Raw genomic sequence first — 21,977 nt, 5'->3', positions numbered from 1 at the left:
TGAGCTTATTGAAATATATAAGATCTTGAGGGGACTTGACAGGGTGAATACTGAAAGATGTTTCCCCTTGCACAGTTTAAAAATAAAGGGTTTCTCATTTAAGACGGAAATGAGAAGAAATGTTTTCTCTCGGAGGATTGTGAATCTTTGGAGCACTCTTTCCCAGAGAGTGGTGAAGGCAAGGTCATTGAATATTTTTTAAAGCAGAGATAGACTGATTCTTGACTTACAAGGAGTCAAACATTTTCAGAGATAGGCAGAATGTGGAGTTGCAGCCACAATCAGATCAGCCATGGTCTTATCAAACAGCAGGACAAGTTCAAGGGGCCGAATGGTCCACTGCTAATTCGTATGATTGTATAATCTAAAACTGTTGAAGTCTATGAGTCCAGAAAGCTGTGGAGTGCCAAGATGAAAGATGAGGTTTTTTCCCTCTTGATTCTCTCACCACTTGCCGCAGGCCCAATCTGGCAGCTATGCCCTTCAGGACTTGTTCAGCTTGGTCATCGTGGTCAGCTTGATCAGTCATGGTGTTACTGAACCACTTTGATAATGGATATTGAATGACCCAGAGTCAATCTGTGTCCTTGTTATCCTCAGTGCCTTTTCCCCACGCTTTTTCATTTATTTTTCAATTTCCTCGTCTCTTCCAAGTTTCTTTAATTCCATAAACTCTAGCTACCTTTCATTATATTATCATTCATTCTATTACTATTATACTATTATATTTAGCATTTTCTCATCATTCCGGATATATTGGCTAAAACCGGTCCAACAGCTTTAAAACAAAAACAGAATTACCTGGAAAAGCTCAGCAGGTCTGGCAGCATCAGCGGAGAAGAAAAGAGTTGACGTTTCGAGTCCTCATGACCCTTCGACAGACTCGAAACGTCAACTCTTTTCTTCTCCGCCGATGCTGCCAGACCTGCTGAGTTTTTCCAGGTAATTCTGTTTTTGTTTTGGATTTCCAGCATCCGCAGTTTTTTTGTTTTTACCAACAGCTTTAAGGTTGTGCAGTGACGTCACCGGGCAACTGGGCCAATGGGAGGAGGCGTTGCTGTGCCGCTGGACCATTGGGAGCAGTTGTTGGTGCGCCCTGCGGATCTAGGTGGGTGTTGCTGTTGTTCCGGGTTTGGCTCCTACTCGGGACCGAGGATTTAGGCCTGAATCTCCGGGACGATGATAATCTTCTCCCGAGAGCAGTGAGTGCGCGGCCTCCAGAGGACACGGGTTTAGCGCATTTATGCTTCCCAGGAAGGCCCAATCCGGGTGGCTGAGAATCAAACTGACCTTCGGGGGCTCCCTCAGCTCTAGGCCGCTGCGACACTGACCAGCTGACCCTTCGGTCCATCGCCCCCTGTGCTGTTCCTTAGCCCCCAACGCCCTTCGGCCCACCATCCCCTGGGCTGTCCCTCACCCCCCCCCCCCCCCCACCGCTCCCAAAAAAAACCCAAACCCTCCTTTCCCTGTGATAAAAACAAAAAACTGCGGACGCTGGAAATCCAAAACAAAAACAGAATTACCTGGAAAAACTCAGCAGGTCTGGCAGCATCTTCTCCACCGATGCTGCCAGACCTGCTGAGTTTTTCCAGGTAATTCTGTTTTTGTTTTGTTCCTCCTTTCCCTGTGTCCACTTTGCTTTCTTAACCGGCTTAGAAACCTCGCACCCTCCCCTTTTGCTCTTCCTTTGATCCTTCTTGATAATCTTACATTTTGTCCTCCATTGAGCAACTTGGGGCAAACTTATTTTTATTCTTTCGTGAGGTGTGGGTGTTGCCCACTGAGGGCATTTAAGAGTCAACCACATTGCTTTGGGTATGGAGTCACATGTAGGTCAGACCAGCTAAGGACAGCAGATTTCCTTCCCTCAAAGACATCAGTAAACTGGATGGGTTTTTACAATAATCAATGATAATTGTCATGTCACTATCACTGAGATTAGCATAATATAGCACAAAGGAACACAGGAGGATGGTTGTGGTTGTTGGAGGTCAGTCATCTCAGCTCCAGGACAATATTGCAGGAGTTCCTCAGGGTAGTGTCCTCGGCCCAACCATCTTCAGCTGCTTCATCAACGACCTTCCTTCTATCATAACGTCAGAAGTGCGGATGTTTGCTGATGATTGTGCAATGTTCAGCATCATTTCCAACTCATCAGATACTGAAACAGTCCATGTCCAAATGCAGCAAGACCTAGACAATATCCAGGCTTGGGCTGACAAGTGGCAAGTAACTTTTGTGCCACACAAGTGCCAGGCAACAGCCATCTCCAACAAAAGAGAATGCAACCATCACCCCTTGACATTCCGTGGCATTACCATCACTGAATCCCCCACTATCAACATCCTGGAGGTTACCATTGACCAGAAACTGAACTGGACTAGCCATATAAACACTGGCTGCAAGAGCAGGGTTAGAGGTTAGGAATTCTGCAGCAAGTAACTCATCTCATAACTCCCCAAAGCCTGTCCTCCACCTACAAGGCAAAAGTCAGAAGTGTGATGGAGTACTCCCCACTTGCCTGGGTGAGTGCAGCTCCAACAACACTCAAGATCGAGACCATCCAGGCCAAAGCCTGCTTGACTGGCATCCCTTCCACAAACATTCACGTCCTCCACTACTGACACACAATAGCAGCAGTGTGTACCATCTACAAGATGCACTGCAGGAACTCAACAAGGCTCCTTAGATAGCACCTTCCAAACCCACGACCACTACCACCTAGAAGGACAAGAGCAGCAGACACATGGGAATGCCACCACCTGGAAGTTCCCCTCCAAGCAACTCACCATCCTGACTTAGAACTAAATCGCCGTTCCTTCACTGTCGCTAGGTCAAAACCCTGGAATGCCCTCCCTAACACCACAGGGACTGCAGTGGTTCAAGAAGGCAGCTCACTACCACCTTCTCAAGGGCAGTTAAGGGTGGGCAATAAATGCTGGTCTGGCCAGCCAAGTCCACATCCCATGAATGAATTTTAAAAAATGAATTGTATTTAAATTCCACCAGCTACTGTGGTGGAATTTTTATATTTATGTTGTCAAAATTCCTCATCATTTGAATGTCTTTCATACCTCTTTAAATGTTTTGTTCATAGATTTGTGTGTTGCTGACACGGCTTAATTATTGCCCATTCTTGGTTGCCCCTTGAAGATGGTGATTGACCGACTTGAACTGCTGCAATACTAAAGAGAGTCTGAGTCTCTCCAATGTCTTACTCTTTCTTCCAAAATGTATCATGTTACGTTTTTCTACATTAACGTCTATCCAATCTGCTAACCCTGTTGATGCTTGCCTTATTTATCTTCACACTTATGATCTCCACTTTTGTATTGTCTGTATGTTTCCACACTCTATTCCAAGTCCATAATTTATTTAAATAGAGATGTGGTTTAGTCCCAACACACCACTCATGCAGCCTGGAAAAGATGCATTATACTGAAACTCCATTTTCTGTCCTTGAACCAACTTCCTGTTTGTGCTGCCACTCCCTTCAACTCCTTGGGTCTTGTACAAAGCACACAACTTTTGAAATGAATCTGGCACTGCCTTTATTTTGTCCATACTCTTCTAACTTCTCAAAAACGCTTACTGAATTATGACTAGACTAATAATCCAGAGAGCATGAGATCCAATCCTGCCATGATGGTTTTAGACTTTGATTTTAGTTTTTTTTAGAAAGGTCAGGAAATAAAAAAACTTGTCTCAGTAAAAATGATTATGCAGCTGATGGATTATTGTAAAAATATAACTGGTTCACAAATGTGTCCTTTAGGGAAGGAAACTTGCCATCCTAATCCAGTCAGGCCTTATGTGTGAATCCAATCCCACAATAATGTGGTAGACAAACCACTTGGTAGTATCAAACAGTTGTTCAAGAAGACAGCTCACCACTTCCTTCTCGGGAGAACCAGGGATGGACAATAAATTTTGACCTTGCTAAAGACACTCACATCTTATGAAAGGACTAATTGTGACTTTTTACCTTTTCCTTTCAGGATATCAAACAAAAGTGATGACCATGTTTCGTACTGGTATTCTTGTTTTAACATCTCCACTTTCCCTTATTCCGTTACGCATTGCTCCAGTTTTGACAGCAACTGCAAAATTTGTTGAGGACATTTTATATGTTCATTTACATCCAGGATTGGGACTTACAGGCAATTACATTCAACCCAATCCAGTATACATACCAGCAAACCATGAAGTTTCCCAACTGCTAACTAATGTTTACACTAAAAGTTCTCATGTGTGCAGTCACCTGGACATCAGGGTAATTCTCTCAAATGTTAAAAATCACCCTTCAACTCAGCAGCCATTTTCATCAGTCCAGATGTTGTCTGAACCACCAGAGGTGGTCTTAACAGACTACAGAATTACAGATTTAAACCAATCCAATTTAGTTATGCAGTACCTGGAAAAATATACTCTTGGATGTTACTTATGCAAACCCAATTTGAGGACCATTCTTTTACAACCTGGTATAGATGGTACGGAGAGCATTTCCAGTTCTGATTTGGAGGATTCCAGTTTATATGAAAATATTCCGAGTTACAGCGATGTTGTGTTAGGTGGAACTTTCGACAGACTCCATTCTGCTCACAGGATCCTTCTCAGCATATCATGCTTGCTAACAGGAAAACGTTTGTTAATTGGAGTGGCTGATGGAGAACTGCTTAATAGTGAGTATTGTCTAAGACTCCTGAGTGTAATTGTCTAGGTACAATATGTGTTCTATGAGTAATGTGCACAGACATCAATAATGCCAAAACAAAAATAAAATTACCTGGAAAAACTCAGCAGGTCTGGCAGTATCTGCGGAGAGGAACACAGTTAACGTTTTGAGTCCGTATGACTCTTCAACAGGTGAGTTGCCTGTTGAAGAGTCATACGGACTCGAAACATTAACTTTGTTTCTCTCCGCAGATGCTGCCAGACCTGCTGAGTTTTTCCAGGTAATTTTATTTTTGTTTTGGATTTCCAGCATCCGCAGTTTTTTTGCTTTCATCAATAATGCCATGTGCCTCTGTCATAAATTATGAAATTTGTACAGTTTGAGCATATACAAAAACTGCTCAAAGTAGGTGTTGTAAACATAGGAGCAGAAGGAGGCCATTCTGCCTGTCGAGCCTGCTCCACTATTCAATACAATTGTGGCTGCTCATCCACTTCAATTCCTTTTTCCCACACAATCCCCATATCCCATTATGTCTTTTGATATTTAGAAATCTGTCAGTCTCTCCTTTAAACATATCCAATGATTGAGCTTCCACAGTTGTCTGGACTAAAGAATTCCAAATATTCACAACCCCCTAAGTAAAAAAATTTTCCTCCTCTCAGTCCCAAGTAGCTTCACCCTTATTAAAACTGTGTGCCCTGGTTCTAGATTCCCCAGTCAGGGGAAACATCTTACCTGCATCTACACCGTCTCCCTTTAAGTATTTTGTAGGTTTCAATGAGATTCTTAAAAGCTTCTTAAAAGATTCTTAAATTCTCATTCTTAAAAGCTTTGGATTATACAGGTGCAGCTTTCCCAATCTCTCTTCATAGGATAGTTCCGACATCTTGGGAACAAGTCTGGTGAACCTTCATTGCACTCCTTCTATGGCAGTGATACCCTTCCCAAGGTAAGGGTCCAAAACTGTACACAGTACTCCAGGTCTGGTCTAATCTAGCTTCTATGCAATTGAAGCAAATTTTTGCCATCCTGCACTCAAATCCTCTTGCGATAAAGGCTAAAATACCATTAGTCTTCCTAATTGCTTATTCCATCTGCATGTCAGCCCTCAGTGACCTATTGGTAAGCACATCCGGGTCTCTTTGTACACCTACGCTGTCTAATCTCTTACCATTTCAGAGATACTCTGCACATCTGTTCCTCCTACCAAAGTGAACAACCTCATATTTTTCCCAGTATACTGCATCCGCCAACTCCCCTTTATCAATTCTGTTCAAAGATACTAGCTTAGTTATGCCAAGTATGTATTTTGAAAGGACTAAAGGGATCTATCAGGCCAATTTATGCAGGCTATTTTATTGCGAAATGAGAATTGCAGGGATGAAAAATTTCTGCCATTTGGCAGATTTCCGACATTGTTGTTTCGGAAATCTGCCATTTTATATACATGTTCTGACCTTCATGGGTGGTACAGACCTTAAAAAAATTCGGTACTTTGTCAGTGAGAGCTGGAACTGGGGCAGAGTTGTGATTAGTGGAGCAGCAAACGCGGGAGAGACTGAGTTGCTCCTCCAATCATAGATTCTGTGTCTCCCACAATTGCTGCTCCAGCTCCTCAAATCATGGGTTTCCTCCCTCCCAGTTTTGCTGCTGCTTCAGAGATAGAATCTACAATTAGAGGGGCAGCTCTGTCGCTCTCATGCTCACTGCTCCTCCAATCACAACCCTGGTCATTCCCACAGCCAGCATGCAGGAGACTTTCAGCTGTCCTCTCCTGCCGTCAGGCTGCCAGTGGTGCTGGCTGAAGTAGGGACTTTGCTGTCCCGCTCTTGTCCGTCCGCCCGCCCCCATCCTTCGAGCAGCTTCTCCCTGTTGTACAGCTCCAGGAACGTTGGTATCAGCTCTCCTCGCTCTCACAGTCAGTGATTACGACAAAGTAATCGTCCTGATGTAGAGGACCACCGCGTGCTTGGTCTTGGAATCAGTCTTCTCGTTAATGTTGAAGCAACTCTCCAGATAGACCAAGCACTCGGGAGCACTCACATTGTACCTCCACTTATTCTCATAGTACGCGAGCCAGGCAGTCCTAGCTCACTTTGAACTAGCAGTTAGTGGGTAAGTTATCAGTGACTGGTCATTATTCTCATTCATATTTAAATTTCAGCTTCCTCTCTGTCAATATTGGTAGGAAACTTGGTTTAGGAGAGAGACTAAGGTAAAATTAAAGACATTATTCACATAAGGTGAACTGCTAAACTGCTCTCGCAGTCTGCTAACGCCACCAGCTATAGAGGATCTGCATGTTGGGAGTTGTTAGCACTAGCACAATATAAAAGTGATTTCAAAATCTGAGTCTATAAACATGCTCCACCTGGTTTCAGTGAAGCTTAATAGCTTCTTTTCATCAATATTTCCTGTACCCTGTCCATTGTATTGCTGATTATTGATCTCCATTATTGTTAGGATTTGCTTCATAGAATCATTGTGGAGGAAATTGCAGCTCTTATTTGCGAATGCAGCATGCTCCGTGTTTTTTTTATTTATTCGCGGAATGTGGATGGAGCTGGCTGGGCCAGCATTTATTGCCCATGCCTAATTGTCCTTAAGAAGATGGTGGTGAGCCACCTTCTTGAACCGCTGCAGTCCGCATAAGTGTAGGCACACCCACAGTGCTGTTAGGAAGGGAGTTCCAGGATTTTGAGCTGGCGATAGTGAAGAAGCAGCGATTTAGTCCCAAGTTAGGATGGTGAGTGGCTTGGAGGGGAACTTCAGGTGGTGGCGTTCCCATGCACCTGCTGCCTTGTCCTTCAAGATGGTAGAGGTCGCGGGTTTTGAAGGTGCTGTCGAAGGAGCATTGGTGAGTTGCTGTCGTGCATCTTGTAGATGGTACACACTGCTGCCACTGTGCATCAGTGGTGGAGGGAGTGAATGTTTGTGGATGCAGTGCCAACCAAGCGGGCTGCTTTGTCCTGGACGGTGTCGAGCTTCTTGAGTGTTGTTGGAGCTGCATTCATCAGGCAAGTGGAGAACATTCCATCACACTCCTGACATGCACATTGTAGCTGGTGGACAGCCTTTGGGGAGTCAGGACGTGAGTTACTCGAGCAGGTCAGAGGTTGTGAATCCTGCAGCTTGTAGCCACAGTATTTATATGGCTAGTCCAGTCCAGTCCAGTTTCTGGTCAATGGTATACCCCAGGATAATGGAGAACTCAGTGCCTGATACAATTTTGCTTTGGTTGCAAAATCTGTTTAGATGAGAAAAATCTCTTTGTTAAAACCTTTCCCACTAATTGGGCTGAATTTTATTTGCCTCCATCGGGAGTATTTCCACTGGGAGGGTGCACATATGATGGAATGGGTGCCCATCCCACCACCTTCCCACCCGCCCCCAGCTCACCCCCATAGTACATGGGGGTGACGGACACCGAAATCGCCAGCCAGCCCACAATATTTAAATAAACAAGGGAGATTTAAGCTTGTTACCAAGCCTATTGATACTGATAATATGCTGCCCGCACCACAAAAAGCTGGGCAGCAGGGTGGGAGTGAGAAGGCCGATTTTTAAACTGAAATGTTTAAGTGGTGGATTGAAAGAGGGCCGGTTGCTCTTCGAGGACTGCCCTTTGACTGTCGTGGGGTTGTCCCCCTTAGACAGAACCCCATCTTCCTTCCTGCCCACCTCGACCCACAATGCTCCTCTCCCTAACCATCCCAAACTTTCCCAGCCTGCTCCAGGGATCCAAGGCCTTGGGGTCCTTTCTTCACCAGCAGTCCCTGCAGCGGCCAGTAATGCCTCCCCGGTGCTTCCTGGGACTGATGGAGCTGCCGGCCAATCAGATTAGCCAGCAGCTCCAGGGAGCGGGAATTAAGCCCCACTTGATCCTCACTAATCAGCCCTGCAGTGCTTTATGGCTGTGAGACAATGTGGTTTCCGGGGCGGGTGAGGGTTATTGCTGATTGGACATTTTACCCTAGCAAACCAAAGAATGTTATTTGATAGGCAGATTTACATTCCTAAAATTACCTGAATCCCTCCTCCTCTCCTCCCCACCCCTCACCATACCCACAACCCCCACCACTTTCACCAATATCTAAACGTGGTTTAAACTATTTTTTCAGTAAATTAGATTATGCTTGAATATAACATTTAATTGCTGAAATCTCAGTGCAAGCATAAATACCTAACCTTCTAATGATATTAAACTTCTCAAGATTAAGATAATTGGCTCTTTTGTGAAGTGTGAGTAACTGCTCATCTCATAGCACTTTTACAATTCCACCCATTTGAAGAGGCCTGGAAGCATTTGCGTTTTGCCACAGATGATTAAAAAAATGCTACAATTTTCTTACCCTTCATGTTGCAATGACTTTGTCACATTGTGCTATAATGTGTGCATGGTTCCTTGTCTCAAAATAATTTCAGACCTTTTTGTCTTCAGTCACTCTCACCCCTGGAATTGTCATTGTATAATTTCGGACTCTGATTTAGTTTTATTGTGGTTATCCACAGCATTGTACCATTGTATTTTCATGTTTTAATATAATTCGATGAAAGTGAAACAAAAGCAAAGTCTACATACAGATTTATTTCTTGCTGGCTTGAACAATTATTCAGATAACAACACTCTGTAAATTTGATAAATGCTATATAAATATAAAACTATTTGGGAAATATGCCTCATCAAGAGGTATAAGAAGTCTTGACTGATTGGTTATAATATCTGTTCTTGAGTCTCAATTACATTTCCAGTGGTTATTTTAATTCAAAGAAGCAGTTCTAGCAGCTGGAGGAGGGCCTGTGATATGTTATACATTCCAGTCATATCATTAGTTTATTATTCTATAAATGCAGCTGTACCTGATATTGCAAGTAAATCTATTTAGTTATTTTAGTTTGTGAAATCCCTGGTCTGTGTGTAACAGCAGAGTTAATGAACAGATTGTGGAGAGAGTTTGCCAAAAATTTGGGTAAGCTACCTTGTCAAATTTTGTTTGATAATGCTTCTGTGAAGTGCCTTGGGATGCTTTTCTACTTTAAAGGCACTATGTAAATACAGCTTGTTGTATTTCATTGGACCTGCTGCTCAACAAATTATTGTTTGAAACTAATGTATTATGTGGAGCATGTCTTAGTAAAATTTAAAAATGTTACAGTGCTAGAATAGTTACAATTTGTGTTATGGTATCTTGCTGACTGGAAATTCCTGAATGATTTAAACATCCAGGGCAAACAGACTTGAGCTCAAAGTTCCTTGGCTTGAGGAGCACAAGATGAAATTCCAACATAAACTGAAAGTGGAGGGATTCCAAAAGCTGGTCACCATACAGGCAGGCAGAGAGCAAGCGAATAAAAATTGGAAGAGGTGATCGTCAATCAAGGTGCAAAAGGGAATATGAAGAAAATATTTGGGCATTACCTTGGTAGGTAACAACAACCTGCCTAGATATAGCACCTTTAACATTGTAAAATGTCCCAAGACACTTCATAGGAGTTTAATCAAACTAAATTGGACACCAAAGCCATATTAACGAATAGTTAAATAGATAACTAAAAGTTGCTCAGAGCTGTTGATATTAAGGAGTGTCTTAAATGAGAAGAGGGTTAAAGTGATGGACATTTAGGAAGGGAATTCCAAAGCTTAAGGTTTAGGCAGGTTGAAGGCATAGCCACTTAAGGTGCAGTGATTAAAACTTGGCAATGTGCAAAAGACCAGCATTGGAGGAGTGCAGATATTGGAAGATTGTAGGGCTGGACGAGATTAGAGGTTTGAAAACTAATGGGAATTTTAAAACGCAGAGAGAACTGCAGGTCAGCGAACAGAGGGATGATGGATGAGCGGGACTTGGTGAAATTTAGGACCTGGACAGCAGAGTTTTGGGTGAGCTTAATAGTTGTGGAGGGTGGAAGATGTGAAGCTGGCCTGGAGAGTAATGGAATAATCAAAGTTAAGCTCTGAAGAAGAGTCATACAGACTCGAAATGTTAACTGTCTTTCTCTCCACAGATACTGCCAGACCTGCTGAGTTTTCCCAGCATTTTTTGTTTCTGTTTCATACTTCCAGCATCTGCAGTATTTTGCCTTTATAATATATTGGAATAACCAAGTCTGGAGATGACAGAAGCATGGATGAGGGTTTCAGATAGGCTGAGGCAGGTTTGTAGGCAGGCAGGGTTCGAGATAGGCAGTGATAAAGTGGAAGTAGGTGGTTTTGGTGTTGGAAGCTCAGTTCAGGGTTAAATAGGATGCTGGCTTGTTAACAGTCCAGTTCAGTATGGAGAGGGATAGATTCAGTAGCTAGGAAACAAAGTTTGTGGTGGGGACAGAGCACTGAAGACCACTGGCTTTGGTCTTCCCAAAATTTAATTCAAAATTTTTGCTCATCCAGGACTGAGTTCTGGATACAGTCTATCAGCACAGAGGCAGTTAATAGGTCTAGAAAGGTGACGGGAAGGTAAAGCTGGATGTCAGCAAGACTTCCCTACTTTTATGTTCCATCCCCTTTGTAATAAAGGCCTACGTTCTATTTGCCCTTCTAATTACTTGCTGTAGCTGCTTTCAAACTTTTTGTGATTGTTACGATCCCTGCTGATACTGGAAAAGTCAGATCACAGAGTGAAACCTGGCTTGATAGAACCAGACTTTTTTTTTAACTGGAGGAAAGTGACTGCACTGAAGTGTTTTGTCACTTAACAGTTAAGAATACACGCACAGCTATCTGGTTCTGAACTCAACTTTCTGTATGAGAAACAGAAGGTTCCTTTATTCCTTCTTCTCCACCAGAGGGCAATACACCCAGGACTACTGGCAGGTTTTATATCACAGTTCTTTTAACTAAAATGCCCTTTTTACAAAAAAGCTTAAACATTAAACACAAACGCTTTAGCCAGGAACAATTCAGTCAGGTGGTTTGCAGATTCGCTTTGGCTTAGGTATCTCAGTTTGTTTGCTTGGAAATGGAAGGTTCTGCTGTTCCATTTGTTTCTGTTCAAGTTCAACAATTGCAGCTACAGCTCCTTCGACAGCACCTTCCAAACCCACGACCACTACCACCTAGAAGGATAAGGGGAGATAGATGGAAACACCACCACCTAGAAGCTCCCCTCCAAGTCACTCACCATCCTGACTTGGAAATATATCACCATTCCTTCACTGTCGCTGGGTCAAAATCCTGGAACTCCCTCCCAAACAGCACTGTGGGTGTACCTACACCACATGGAATGTAGCGGATCAAGAAGGCAGCTCACCACCGCCTTCACAAGGACAACCAGGGATGGGCAATAAATGCTGGCCCAGCCAGCAAAGCCCATACCCTGTGAATGAATGAAAAAAAAAGGTTTGTCAGTTGAATCAAGTTGAGTTTCACCAACTGGAGCAGATGTTTCCCAGAAATCTTCCACTGTAACTGGAGACCCCTGGAAATTTAGTTCCTTGGATTTGGCTTCTCTAAACTGATCAGCACATTTTTTCTAGATTCCTAAGGAAGATTCAACATCATAGGTCAGTGGTCCTCGATGCTTGATGATTCTTCCCAGGAACCACTTTGATGTCCCACAGTAATTTCGGACCCAAACAGACTGATCCAGATTAAACTCACGAGTTGGTTTACTTTTGTCACGTGACCTTTTCTGATCACATTGCCTTGAACCAATCTTTCTTTTCAAATCCAGACACAGCAAATCCATTCTGGTACGCAGTCGCCTTCCAAACATCAGCTCAGCAGGAGATATGCCTGTTGTTGAATGTGGAGTATTACCACACATTATCAAAAAGTTTTTCTACTTCCAATCTGTTTGCGTCCTCCCCTTCAATATGGCCATTTTAAATGTCTCATCAAAGCACTCCACTTCATCATTTGAGGATGGGTGATAAGGTGACTTGGGAATCTGTTTAATCCCATTGTTTTTCAGGAATGTTCAAAATTCACATGACAACTGTGTGCCATTGTCAGACACAATCTGCTCCAGCAATCCAAAAGTAGTAAACACATTCCGGAGAGCATCAATGGCCTTTGCTGAAGTAGTTGACTTCATGGGAATAACACGAGGCCACTTTGCTGGCATCCGCCACAATCAGGAGCGTATGTCTGAGAAGTGGTCCAGCATGTAATGGGACAGGTGCAAGAGAAGACTTCATTTCTTGGCATGGAAGGCAATCACTGACCATGCCTTCAATGTCTTTATCCAGGTGTGGCCACCGTACATGTAGACGAGCTAATGCTTTCATTTTGACAATTCCCATGTGACTGAAGTTCTTCTAACACTCATGATTGGAATTTTTGAGGAATAACAACTCTGATTCCCCATAACAAACAACTGTCTTGCAGAGCCAGCTCAAATCCATGTATGTAGTAAGGTTTAAGCTCAGTAGCCACTTCTTGAGGTATACAACAACCCTTCTGAGTGTACAGGTAAACTTTGGAGAGCACAGCATCCATCTGCATTTCAAGTTGAATTTGATCCACTTTAACAGGTAACATGTCTATCTGGTTCACATTGAAAGCAGTGATTTCACTTTGGGTTGTGGAGCTGTGGTGTAACGGAAGCCTGGAAAGTGCGTCTGCATTTCCACAGTTCTCAGTAGAGAGAAACATAATTTTTTACTGGTAAGCAGATAAGATCAGTGCCCATCTTTGTAGGCGTGCAGCAACAAGTGTTGGGGTTTGTGACTTCGGGCTAAGCAACCAGGTTAAAGGCTTGTGGTCTGTAATTAATGTGAATTTATGCCCATACAAACATTGGTGGAACTTCTTGACTCCATAGATTAGTCCAAGAGCTTCCTTCTCAATTTAGGCATAATTTTGTTCTGCCTTGAACAGCGTGCTTGAGACATATTCGATGGGTCTTTTGCTGCCACCAGGAAATATGTGGGAGATGATAGCTCCAAAACCATATCCAGGTGCATCACAAGCCAGGCTGACAGGTAACTTTTCATTGAAATGTGGCAGGACTTTAGCAGAAGTGAGCTCTTGCTTGAGTTCCTTGAAATTTTCCTGACAGGCTTGTGACCAATCCCATTTTGCGTTCTTCTTCAGATTATTCAGTGGTGCTGCCTTCTTAGCCAAACTGGAAATGAACTTGCTGTAATAATTCACAAGTCCCAAAAACGGACGAAGCTCCGTAATGTTTTTGGGTTATGGTGCATTCATCACTGCCTCCACCTTTCTGAGTGAGGTTGAGGGGACAGTTTCATCGATCACATGTCCCAGGTGTACCACTGAGTGCTTCAGGAACAAGCATTTGGATTTTTTATTTGATGCCATATTTTTGAGTCTACTCAGGACGCTGCCTATGTTCTCTAAATGAGTTGGGAGGTTTTTCCCAGTGATGAATATGTCGTCTTGGAAGCAGATTACACCAGGGAGGCCCTGCAGTATTTTGCCCATGGAATTCCTGCTGGAATAAAGCTGGTGATGACATGATTCTGACTGATAGTTGTTTGTATTGATGTAGACTTCTGTGTGCTGATGGTTGTATACTTCCTGGAATGCACTTCTAGGAAAGAATTAATGTGAATTTATAGTCACCTCATGTTCTGACAGACCTGCCATCTTTCACGACTGGGACTATTGGAGCTGCCCACTCTGCATAATCAACTTTCTCAATTATCTGAAAGTTTTAAAGTTGCTTTTGTTCCTGCTCGATTTTCTGTCGCATTGAATAGGGAACTGAGCGTGATTTAAAGGACCTTGGAGGATCTTCAGCCTTCACAGCAAGTTTGACTTCAATACCTTTAATAACTCCAGGACCTTGTTTGAAGACATCAGTATGCTTGTCTAACAAGGACTGCAACATGGAGTTGCAATGCACTTTATTTATTTTATTCCAGTCCAGCCGAATTTCTTTCAGCCAGTTCCTGCCCTTAAGCGATGGACAATCACCTTTCACAATAAGTGGCAACCTTGTTTGATATCCATATTTAGCTTGAACAGACATTTTTCCAAGTATATTCACAGGCTCACCAGTGCAGGTGCTAAGCTGGAGGGGGGTTTTCTCCAATAAGCATTTCTTGAAAATTTTCTCCCATGTCTTCTCTGAAGCAATAGAAGCAGATGCTCCGGTGTCAACCTCCATTTCAACCATTTTACCATTTAAGGCAATGCCAACTTTTAGTCCTTCATCTAGTTTCAGATCAGACTGAATGCAATACAATTGCTCTTCCTCATTGTCACTGTTAGTTTAATTTTCTGTATCATCTGGACTCTCATTAATTTTGTTTTTTGTTTTCAAGTGATGTGTCTTTTTAACCTGCCTGTTTATTTTCAAGCAACACTTCTCTGTGCTCTTCGTGATGCCCTTTTCTTGGTGGCACTGCTTTACTGTGATCAGCCTTTGATCTACATGCACATTGTATGTGTCCTTTTTTCCACTGTAACGACAATCGGTGGTTTTCCACTTACAGGCTTCTGCATTATGCCCTATTCCATTACAACGATAACATGTTTGAAAGCGAGTATATCTTGACTTTACTATTTTAACTTCGGTATTGTTAGAATATGCTTTCAAATCTCCAGCTTGTTTGTCTGCCATTTCTATGCTTTGCGCAATCTCGAAAGCTCTCTTCAGTATCAACTCTTGCTCTGCTAGCAACTACACTGAATTCTTTCATTTCTTAGTCCACAAACCAAGCGATCATGCAACACTTCTTCCAGGTAACCTTTAAAATCAGTGTTCTGCTAATTTTTTCGAACTCAGCCAGGAATTGGGAAACTGACCCACATTCATGCTGTTTTCTTTGGTGAAATTTGAATTTTTTGGCAATAATTGCTGGCCTGGGATTGAAGTCCTTCTTCAAAATGCTCACAAGCTCTTTAAAGCTTTTATCTGCTGGCTTGTCAGGAGTAATGAGATTTCTCAGTAAAGTGAAATTTTTCATTCCAGTGACTGTACGAAACATTGAGGCCTGCTTTTCCTCTTCAATCTCATTTGCATGAAAAACCGTTCCATTTGCTCGACATAAACTACAAAGTCCATAGCTAGATCAAAGGCCACTAAAGCCCTTAATAATGATGATCCCATCCATGTTGCCATTTAAACTTTTTTGTCACTTCTTAACAATTAAGAACACATACACAGTTATTTGCTTCTGAACTCCAACTTCCTGTATGAAAAAAACAAAAGATTCCTTTAAACATAGAAACTAGGAGCAGGAGTAGGCCATTCGGCCCTTCGAGCCTGCTCCGCCATTCATTATGATCATGGCTGACCCTCTGTCTCAACGTCATATTCCTGCTTTCTCTCCATACCCCTTGATGCCCCGAATATCCAAAAAATTATCAATTTCTTTCTTGAATATACTCAGTGACCTGGTCTCCACAGCCTCTGTGGTAGAGAATTCCACAGGTTGACCACCCTCTGAGTGAAGAAATTTTTCCTCACCTCAGCCGTAAATGACTTGCCCCTTATCCTGAGACTGTGGCCCCTGGTTTTAGACTCTCCAACCAGGGGAAACATTCTCCCTGCATCTAGTCTGTCTAGCCTGTTAGAATTTTATACGTTTCAATGAGATCTTACTCTTATTCTTCTAAACTCTAGTGAATACAGGCCCAGTTGAACCAATCTCTCCTCATACGACAGTCCTGCCATCCCCGGTATCAACCTAGTGAACTTTCACTGCACTCCCTCTGTGGCGTGTATATCCTGTTCTTAGGTAGGGAGACCAAAACTGCACTCAATACTCCAGTTGTGGTCTCGCCAAGGCCTTGTATAACTGCAGTAAGACATCCCTACCTATGAACTCAAATCCTCTTGTAATGAAGGCCAACATACCATATGCATTCCTAATTGATTGCTGCACCTGCTTGTTTACTTTTATTGACTGATGTACAAGGACACCCAGATCCCTTTGTACATCCACATTTCCCAATATATCACCGTTTAAATAATACTTTTCTGTTTTTCACACTGAAGCTTATAACTTCACATTTATCCACATTATACTGCATGTGTTTGCCCACACACACGTCTAAATCGCCCTAAAGCCTCCTTGCATCCTCCTCACAACCTCGCCCAGTTTTGTGTTGTCCGCAAACTTGGAAATATTGCATTTGGTTTCCTCATCCAAGTCATTTATATATATCGTGAATAGCTGGGGCCCAAGCACTGATCCCTGCGGTACCCACTGGGCACCGCCTGCTGTCTGGAAAAAGACACATTTTTTCCCACGCTCTGTTTCCAGTCTGTCAACCAATTCTCAATCCATGTCAGTATATTACCCCCGATGCCATGTGCTTTAATTTTGCCCACCAGTCTCTTACGTGGGACCTTATAAAAAGCCTTCTTGAAATCCAAATACACCACATCCACTGGTTCGCCCTTATCTATTCTACTCGTTACATCCTCAAAAAATTCCAGTAGATTAGTTAAGCATGATTTCCCATTCATAAACCCATGCTGACTTTGTCTAATCCTGTTAATGCTTTCCAAGTGTTCTGTTACCATGTCTTTTATATAATAAACTCTAGCATTTTCCACACTACTGATGGTTAGGCTAACTAGTCTGTAATTCTCTCTTTTTTCTCTCCCTTTTTTCAATAGTGGGGTTACATTTGTCACCCTCCAATCTGTAGGAACTGCTCCAGAGTCTATAGAATTTTGGAAGATGACCATCAATGCATCCAATATTTCTGGGGCCACTTCCTTTTGTACTGGGATGTAGCTTATCAGGCCCTTATTCCTTATTAAAAAATAAAAACAAAAAAACTGCGGATGCTGGAATTCTCCACCAGAGGGCAATACAGCCGGGACTTGCACACTTCACTGGTAGGTTTTATACAACAATTTTTTAAATAAAATGCCCTTTTACAAAAAAGCATAAACATTAAACACAAACACCACGTGAACAAATTCACAGAAGTCTACTGATGAACTTTTAAAACAAATAATAAAATCTTTATTACACATGAAAAGATTAACTATATTACACCAGACAAAAAGGTTGGAAAGATCTCAATACAAACACAAGACAACGCTTCAAATTCATAATATTCCTTTACCCCAGCAATATCTTTATAGACACAGAAACCAGTGACAAGTTACCACTAGCTTGACATACCGATTTCTCGCTTGGGACTGGCATAATTGCAAACAGTTTTTTTTCTGGTGAATTCTTGAGCATTCACTCGATGCTTTTCACCCAACTTGTATCTCTCCCCGAGACACCCGAAAATCGCACTCCAAACTCAGTTTTTTTCAACTGCAGAGAAAACAAATGAGTTCCCTAAACTCAGTCTTCCAGTAGCACCTCTGCTAAACTGATCACTTTCCTGTGTTCTATAAATTGACTATTCAGTCAACTACTGTCCAAATAGCTTTGTAATGTTTTCTTCTCAAGAGAGCTGAAAATCCTTGTCTTCACTCCGGCACACACTGAACTTTCTGTCTCTTAACTCTGCTCTTTTTTTGTGTTTTTGTCTTTGGACCACTTTGCTAGGCAATAGTAAAGTTTTTTTCCTACTTTGTGTTTTCCTCCCCACAATCAATAAACTTTTAACCTCTCTTAACCCTTCTCTTTAACTTCAGGGTTGGTAAAACCTCATTAAAATGCATATATATATATATATATATATATATATACACAAACAAATCCAAAAGACTTGACATTTAGCCAGGAGTCTATCCAGACTCCCAGGAACAAAAACAACCTAACTGAAATCATTTCACTATTCTTAACACACAAGCACACATATATAAGTGTATATATTTATTTCAACTTAAAAAGTATACATTGTTCATAACATTCATGTCCAAAGATGCCCAGATCTCTCCATTTAAATAATAATCTGTACTCAGGTGAAACCTGACATTTTATCAGACAGTTCTGATAAGGGACAGCTTGGTGATGAGAAATATGAGGGGGGCAAAACATAAATCAAAGGTAGCAGTGCAGGTAGATTTTCAGTCTATAGGTAAGAATGAAACCAAGTGAGGGCAGTCCAATCCAATTGGACAACAGTGTGTTGCAGGAGGATGGTGTCAGCAATCATATCAGACAGGCCTAGAAGGATGAGGGATAGCTTACCACAGTCAGTGTCAGAAGATGTCAGTTGTGACTTTGATTAGGGCAGTTTCAGTGCTGTGTCACAGATGGAAACCTGATTGGAGAGTTTCAAACATGGAATTGCAGAAAAAATGGGCATAGATTTGCATGACAGTGCATTCAAGGACTTGAGATATAGTCTTCAAGTGATATAGTTCATTCTGAAACTCTGATCATAAATCTGAACAAAGGGAACTATGAAGGTGTGAGGGGCAAGTTGGCTATGGTGGATTGGGGAAATACATTAAAAGATTTGATAAACAGGCAATGGCTAGTATTTAAAGAAGTATTACATGATCTACAACAAAAATGCATTCCTCTAAGACACATAAACCCAACAGGAAAGATAAATCAACCGCGGCTAATAAAAGAAGTTAAAGATTGCATTAGATCAAAGGAAGTGGCTTATAAATTTGCCAAAAAAGTGGTAAGCCCAAGGATTGGGAGCAATTTAGAATCCAGCAAAAGGGGACCAAAAAACTGGTAAAGAAAGGGAAAAGAGAATATGAATGCAAGCTAGCGAGAAACATAAAGGTGGACTGTAAAAGCTTCTTTAGGTATGTGAAAAAGAAAAGATTAGCAAGGACAAATGTGGTGGAGATAGGAGAATTTATAAAGGAGAATAGGGAAATGGCAGAGAAACTAAATTGGTTTGTGTCTGTCCTCATAGAGGAAGATGCAGAAAATCTCCCAGAGATACCAGGGAACCAAGGGACTTGTGAAAATGAAGAATTGAAAGAAAGTAGTATTAATAAAGAGGTAGTACTCAAAAAATTAATTGGATTGAAGGTTGATAAATCCCCTGGACTTGATGAACTGCATCCAGGTGTTGAAGAAGTTGGCTGTAGATATAGTGGATCCATTGATGGTTATCTTTCAAGATTCTGTAGATTCTGGAAAGATTCCTGAAGACTGGAAAATAGCAAGTGAAACCCCATTATTTAAGGAGAGAGGGAGAAAACGAAGAACTACAGACCCTTAGTTTGACATCAGTAGTAGGGAAAATGTTAGCATCTATTATAAATGATGTGATAACTGGACACTTGGAAAATAATGATATGATTGTGCAGAGTCAACATGGGTTTATTAAAGGGAAATCTTGACAAACCTGTTGGAGTTTTTTGAGGATGTTACCTGTAGCACAGATAGAGGAGAATCAGGGGATGTGGTATATTTGGATTTTCAGAAGGCTTTTGACAAGGTCCCACACAGGAGGTTAATAAACAAAATTAGAGCACATGGGATTAGGGGTAATATACTGGCTTGGATTGAGAATTGGTTAACAGACAGAAAACAGACAGTAGGAATAAATGGGTCATTCTCAGGATGGCAGGCTTTTACAATTGGGATGCCACAAGGTTCAATATTGTTCACAATCTATGTAAATGATTTGGATGTGGGGACCAAATGTAATATTTTCAGATTTGCTGATCTCCCAAAACTGGGTGGGAATGTAAGTTGTGAGGAGGATGTAAGGAGGCTTCGAGGGGATTTAGACAGGCTATGAATGGGCAAGAACACGGCAGATGGAATGTAATGTGAATAAGTATGAAGTTACCCACTTGGTAGAAAACAAACAGAAAGGCAGAGTATTTCTTAAATGATGAGAGGTTGGGAAGTGTTGATGTCCAAAAGAACCTATGAGTCACTAAAAGCCAGGATGCAAGTGCAACAAGCAATTGGGAAGACAGAATTTTAACTACACAGAAGGAGGCCATTTGGCCCATCATGTCATCACTGGCTCTCCAAATGAGTATTATGACCTAGTGCCATTGCCCTGCCTTTTTCCCATACCTCTGCACATTGTTTCTATTCAAATAATTACCTAACGGCCTCTTGAATGCCTCAATTGAACCTGCCTCCACCACACTTTCAGGCAGTGCATTCCAGACCCGAACCACTCATTGTGTGAAAATGTTTTTTCTCACGTCACATTTGCTTCTTTTGCAAATCACTTTAAATCTGTGCCCTCTTGTATGTGATCCTTTTATGAGTAGGAACAGCTCTCCCTATCTACTCTGTCCAGCCCCATGATTTTAACCATCTCTATCAAATCTCCTCTTAGTTGTCTTCTCTCTTGGAGAATATTCTCAACCTCTCCAATCTCTCATTGTAACTGAAGTTTCTCATCCCTGGAACCATTCTTGTAAATCTCTTCTGCACTCTCTCCGATGTGTTCACATCCTTCCTATAATGTTTTTTTTATTCATTGGATGTGAGCTTCACTGGCTGGGCCAGCATTTATTGCTCATCCCTAGTTGCCTCTTGACAACTGAGTGGCTTGCTAGGTCATTTCAGAGGGCATTAAGAGTTGCTGTGGGTCTGGAGTCACGTAGGCCAGACCAGGTAAGGATGACAGATTTCCTTCCCTGAAGGACGTTAGTGAACCAGATGGGTTTTTACAACAATTGACAATGGTTTCAAGGTCATCATTAGTCTTTTTAATTCCAGATTTTTATTGAATTCAAATTCCACCATCTGCTGTGGCGGGATTTGAACCTAGGCCCCCAGAGCATTACCCTGGGTCTCTAGATCACTGTTCCAGTGACAATACCACTATGCCATTGTCTACCTTGTGGAGCCCAGAACTGTACATAATACTCCAGCTGAGGTCTAAGAAGTGTCTTATATAAATTCAGCATAACCTCCTTGCTCTTATACTCCATGCTGCTATTAATAAAGCCCAGGATACTATATGCTCTATTAACTGCTCTCTCCACATGTCCTGCCACCTTCAATGATCTATGCACATATACACCCAGGTCTTTCTGCTCCTGCAATCCCTTCAAAATTTCACCCCTTATTTTATATTGTCTGTCCATGTTCTTCCTACCAAAATGCATCACCTCACACTTCTCCGCATTGAACTTCATCTGCCACCTATCTGCCCATTCCATCAACTTGTCTATGTCCTTTTGAAGTTCTGCACTGTCCTTCTCTTAGTTGACAGTACTCCCAAGCTTCGTATGACCTTGAACTTTGAAATTGTCCCCTGCACACCAAAATCTAGATCATTAATATATGTCAGGAAAATCAAGGGTCCAACTCCTGGAGATTTCCACTACAAATCTTCCTCCCGGCCAAAAAATATCCGGTAATCATTACTCTCTGCTTCCGATTTTTCAGCCAATTTTGTATCCACGTTTCCACTGTCCCTTTTATTCCATGAGCAATAACTTTTCACACACATGTCTGTTGTGTGGCACTCTATCAAATGCCTTTTGAAAGTCCGTGCACATTAACAGCATTACCTGCATTGACC

At 42.0% G+C, this 21,977-nt stretch overlaps 2 protein-coding genes across 7 annotated transcripts in view; one reads left to right on the top strand and one right to left on the bottom strand.

Annotated features, from left to right (window-relative positions):
• The window catches only part of cntnap1 (contactin associated protein 1), a 1,152,571-nt gene that overhangs the window by 309,255 nt on the left and 821,339 nt on the right, over positions 1–21,977 (bottom strand). The window lies entirely within an intron of this gene.
• Positions 937–21,977, top strand: part of coasy (CoA synthase) — a 73,349-nt gene continuing 52,308 nt past the window's right edge. The window contains exons 1-2 of one of the 2 annotated variants that reach the window (XM_041173316.1): positions 937–1,108; positions 3,999–4,682. In XM_041173316.1, the coding sequence (XP_041029250.1) occupies positions 1,042–1,108; positions 3,999–4,682 (751 nt within the window). In that variant the 5' untranslated portion in view covers positions 937–1,041. Of the gene's footprint in view, positions 1,203–3,998; positions 4,683–21,977 lie in introns of both variants that reach the window. The other variant, XM_041173317.1, reaches the window with a different exon arrangement.

Source organism: Carcharodon carcharias, chromosome 23 (genome assembly GCF_017639515.1).
Source record: "Carcharodon carcharias isolate sCarCar2 chromosome 23, sCarCar2.pri, whole genome shotgun sequence".
NCBI classification, from domain to species: Eukaryota; Metazoa; Chordata; class Chondrichthyes; order Lamniformes; family Lamnidae; genus Carcharodon; species Carcharodon carcharias.
This window is presented reverse-complemented; position numbering and strand designations above follow the sequence as displayed.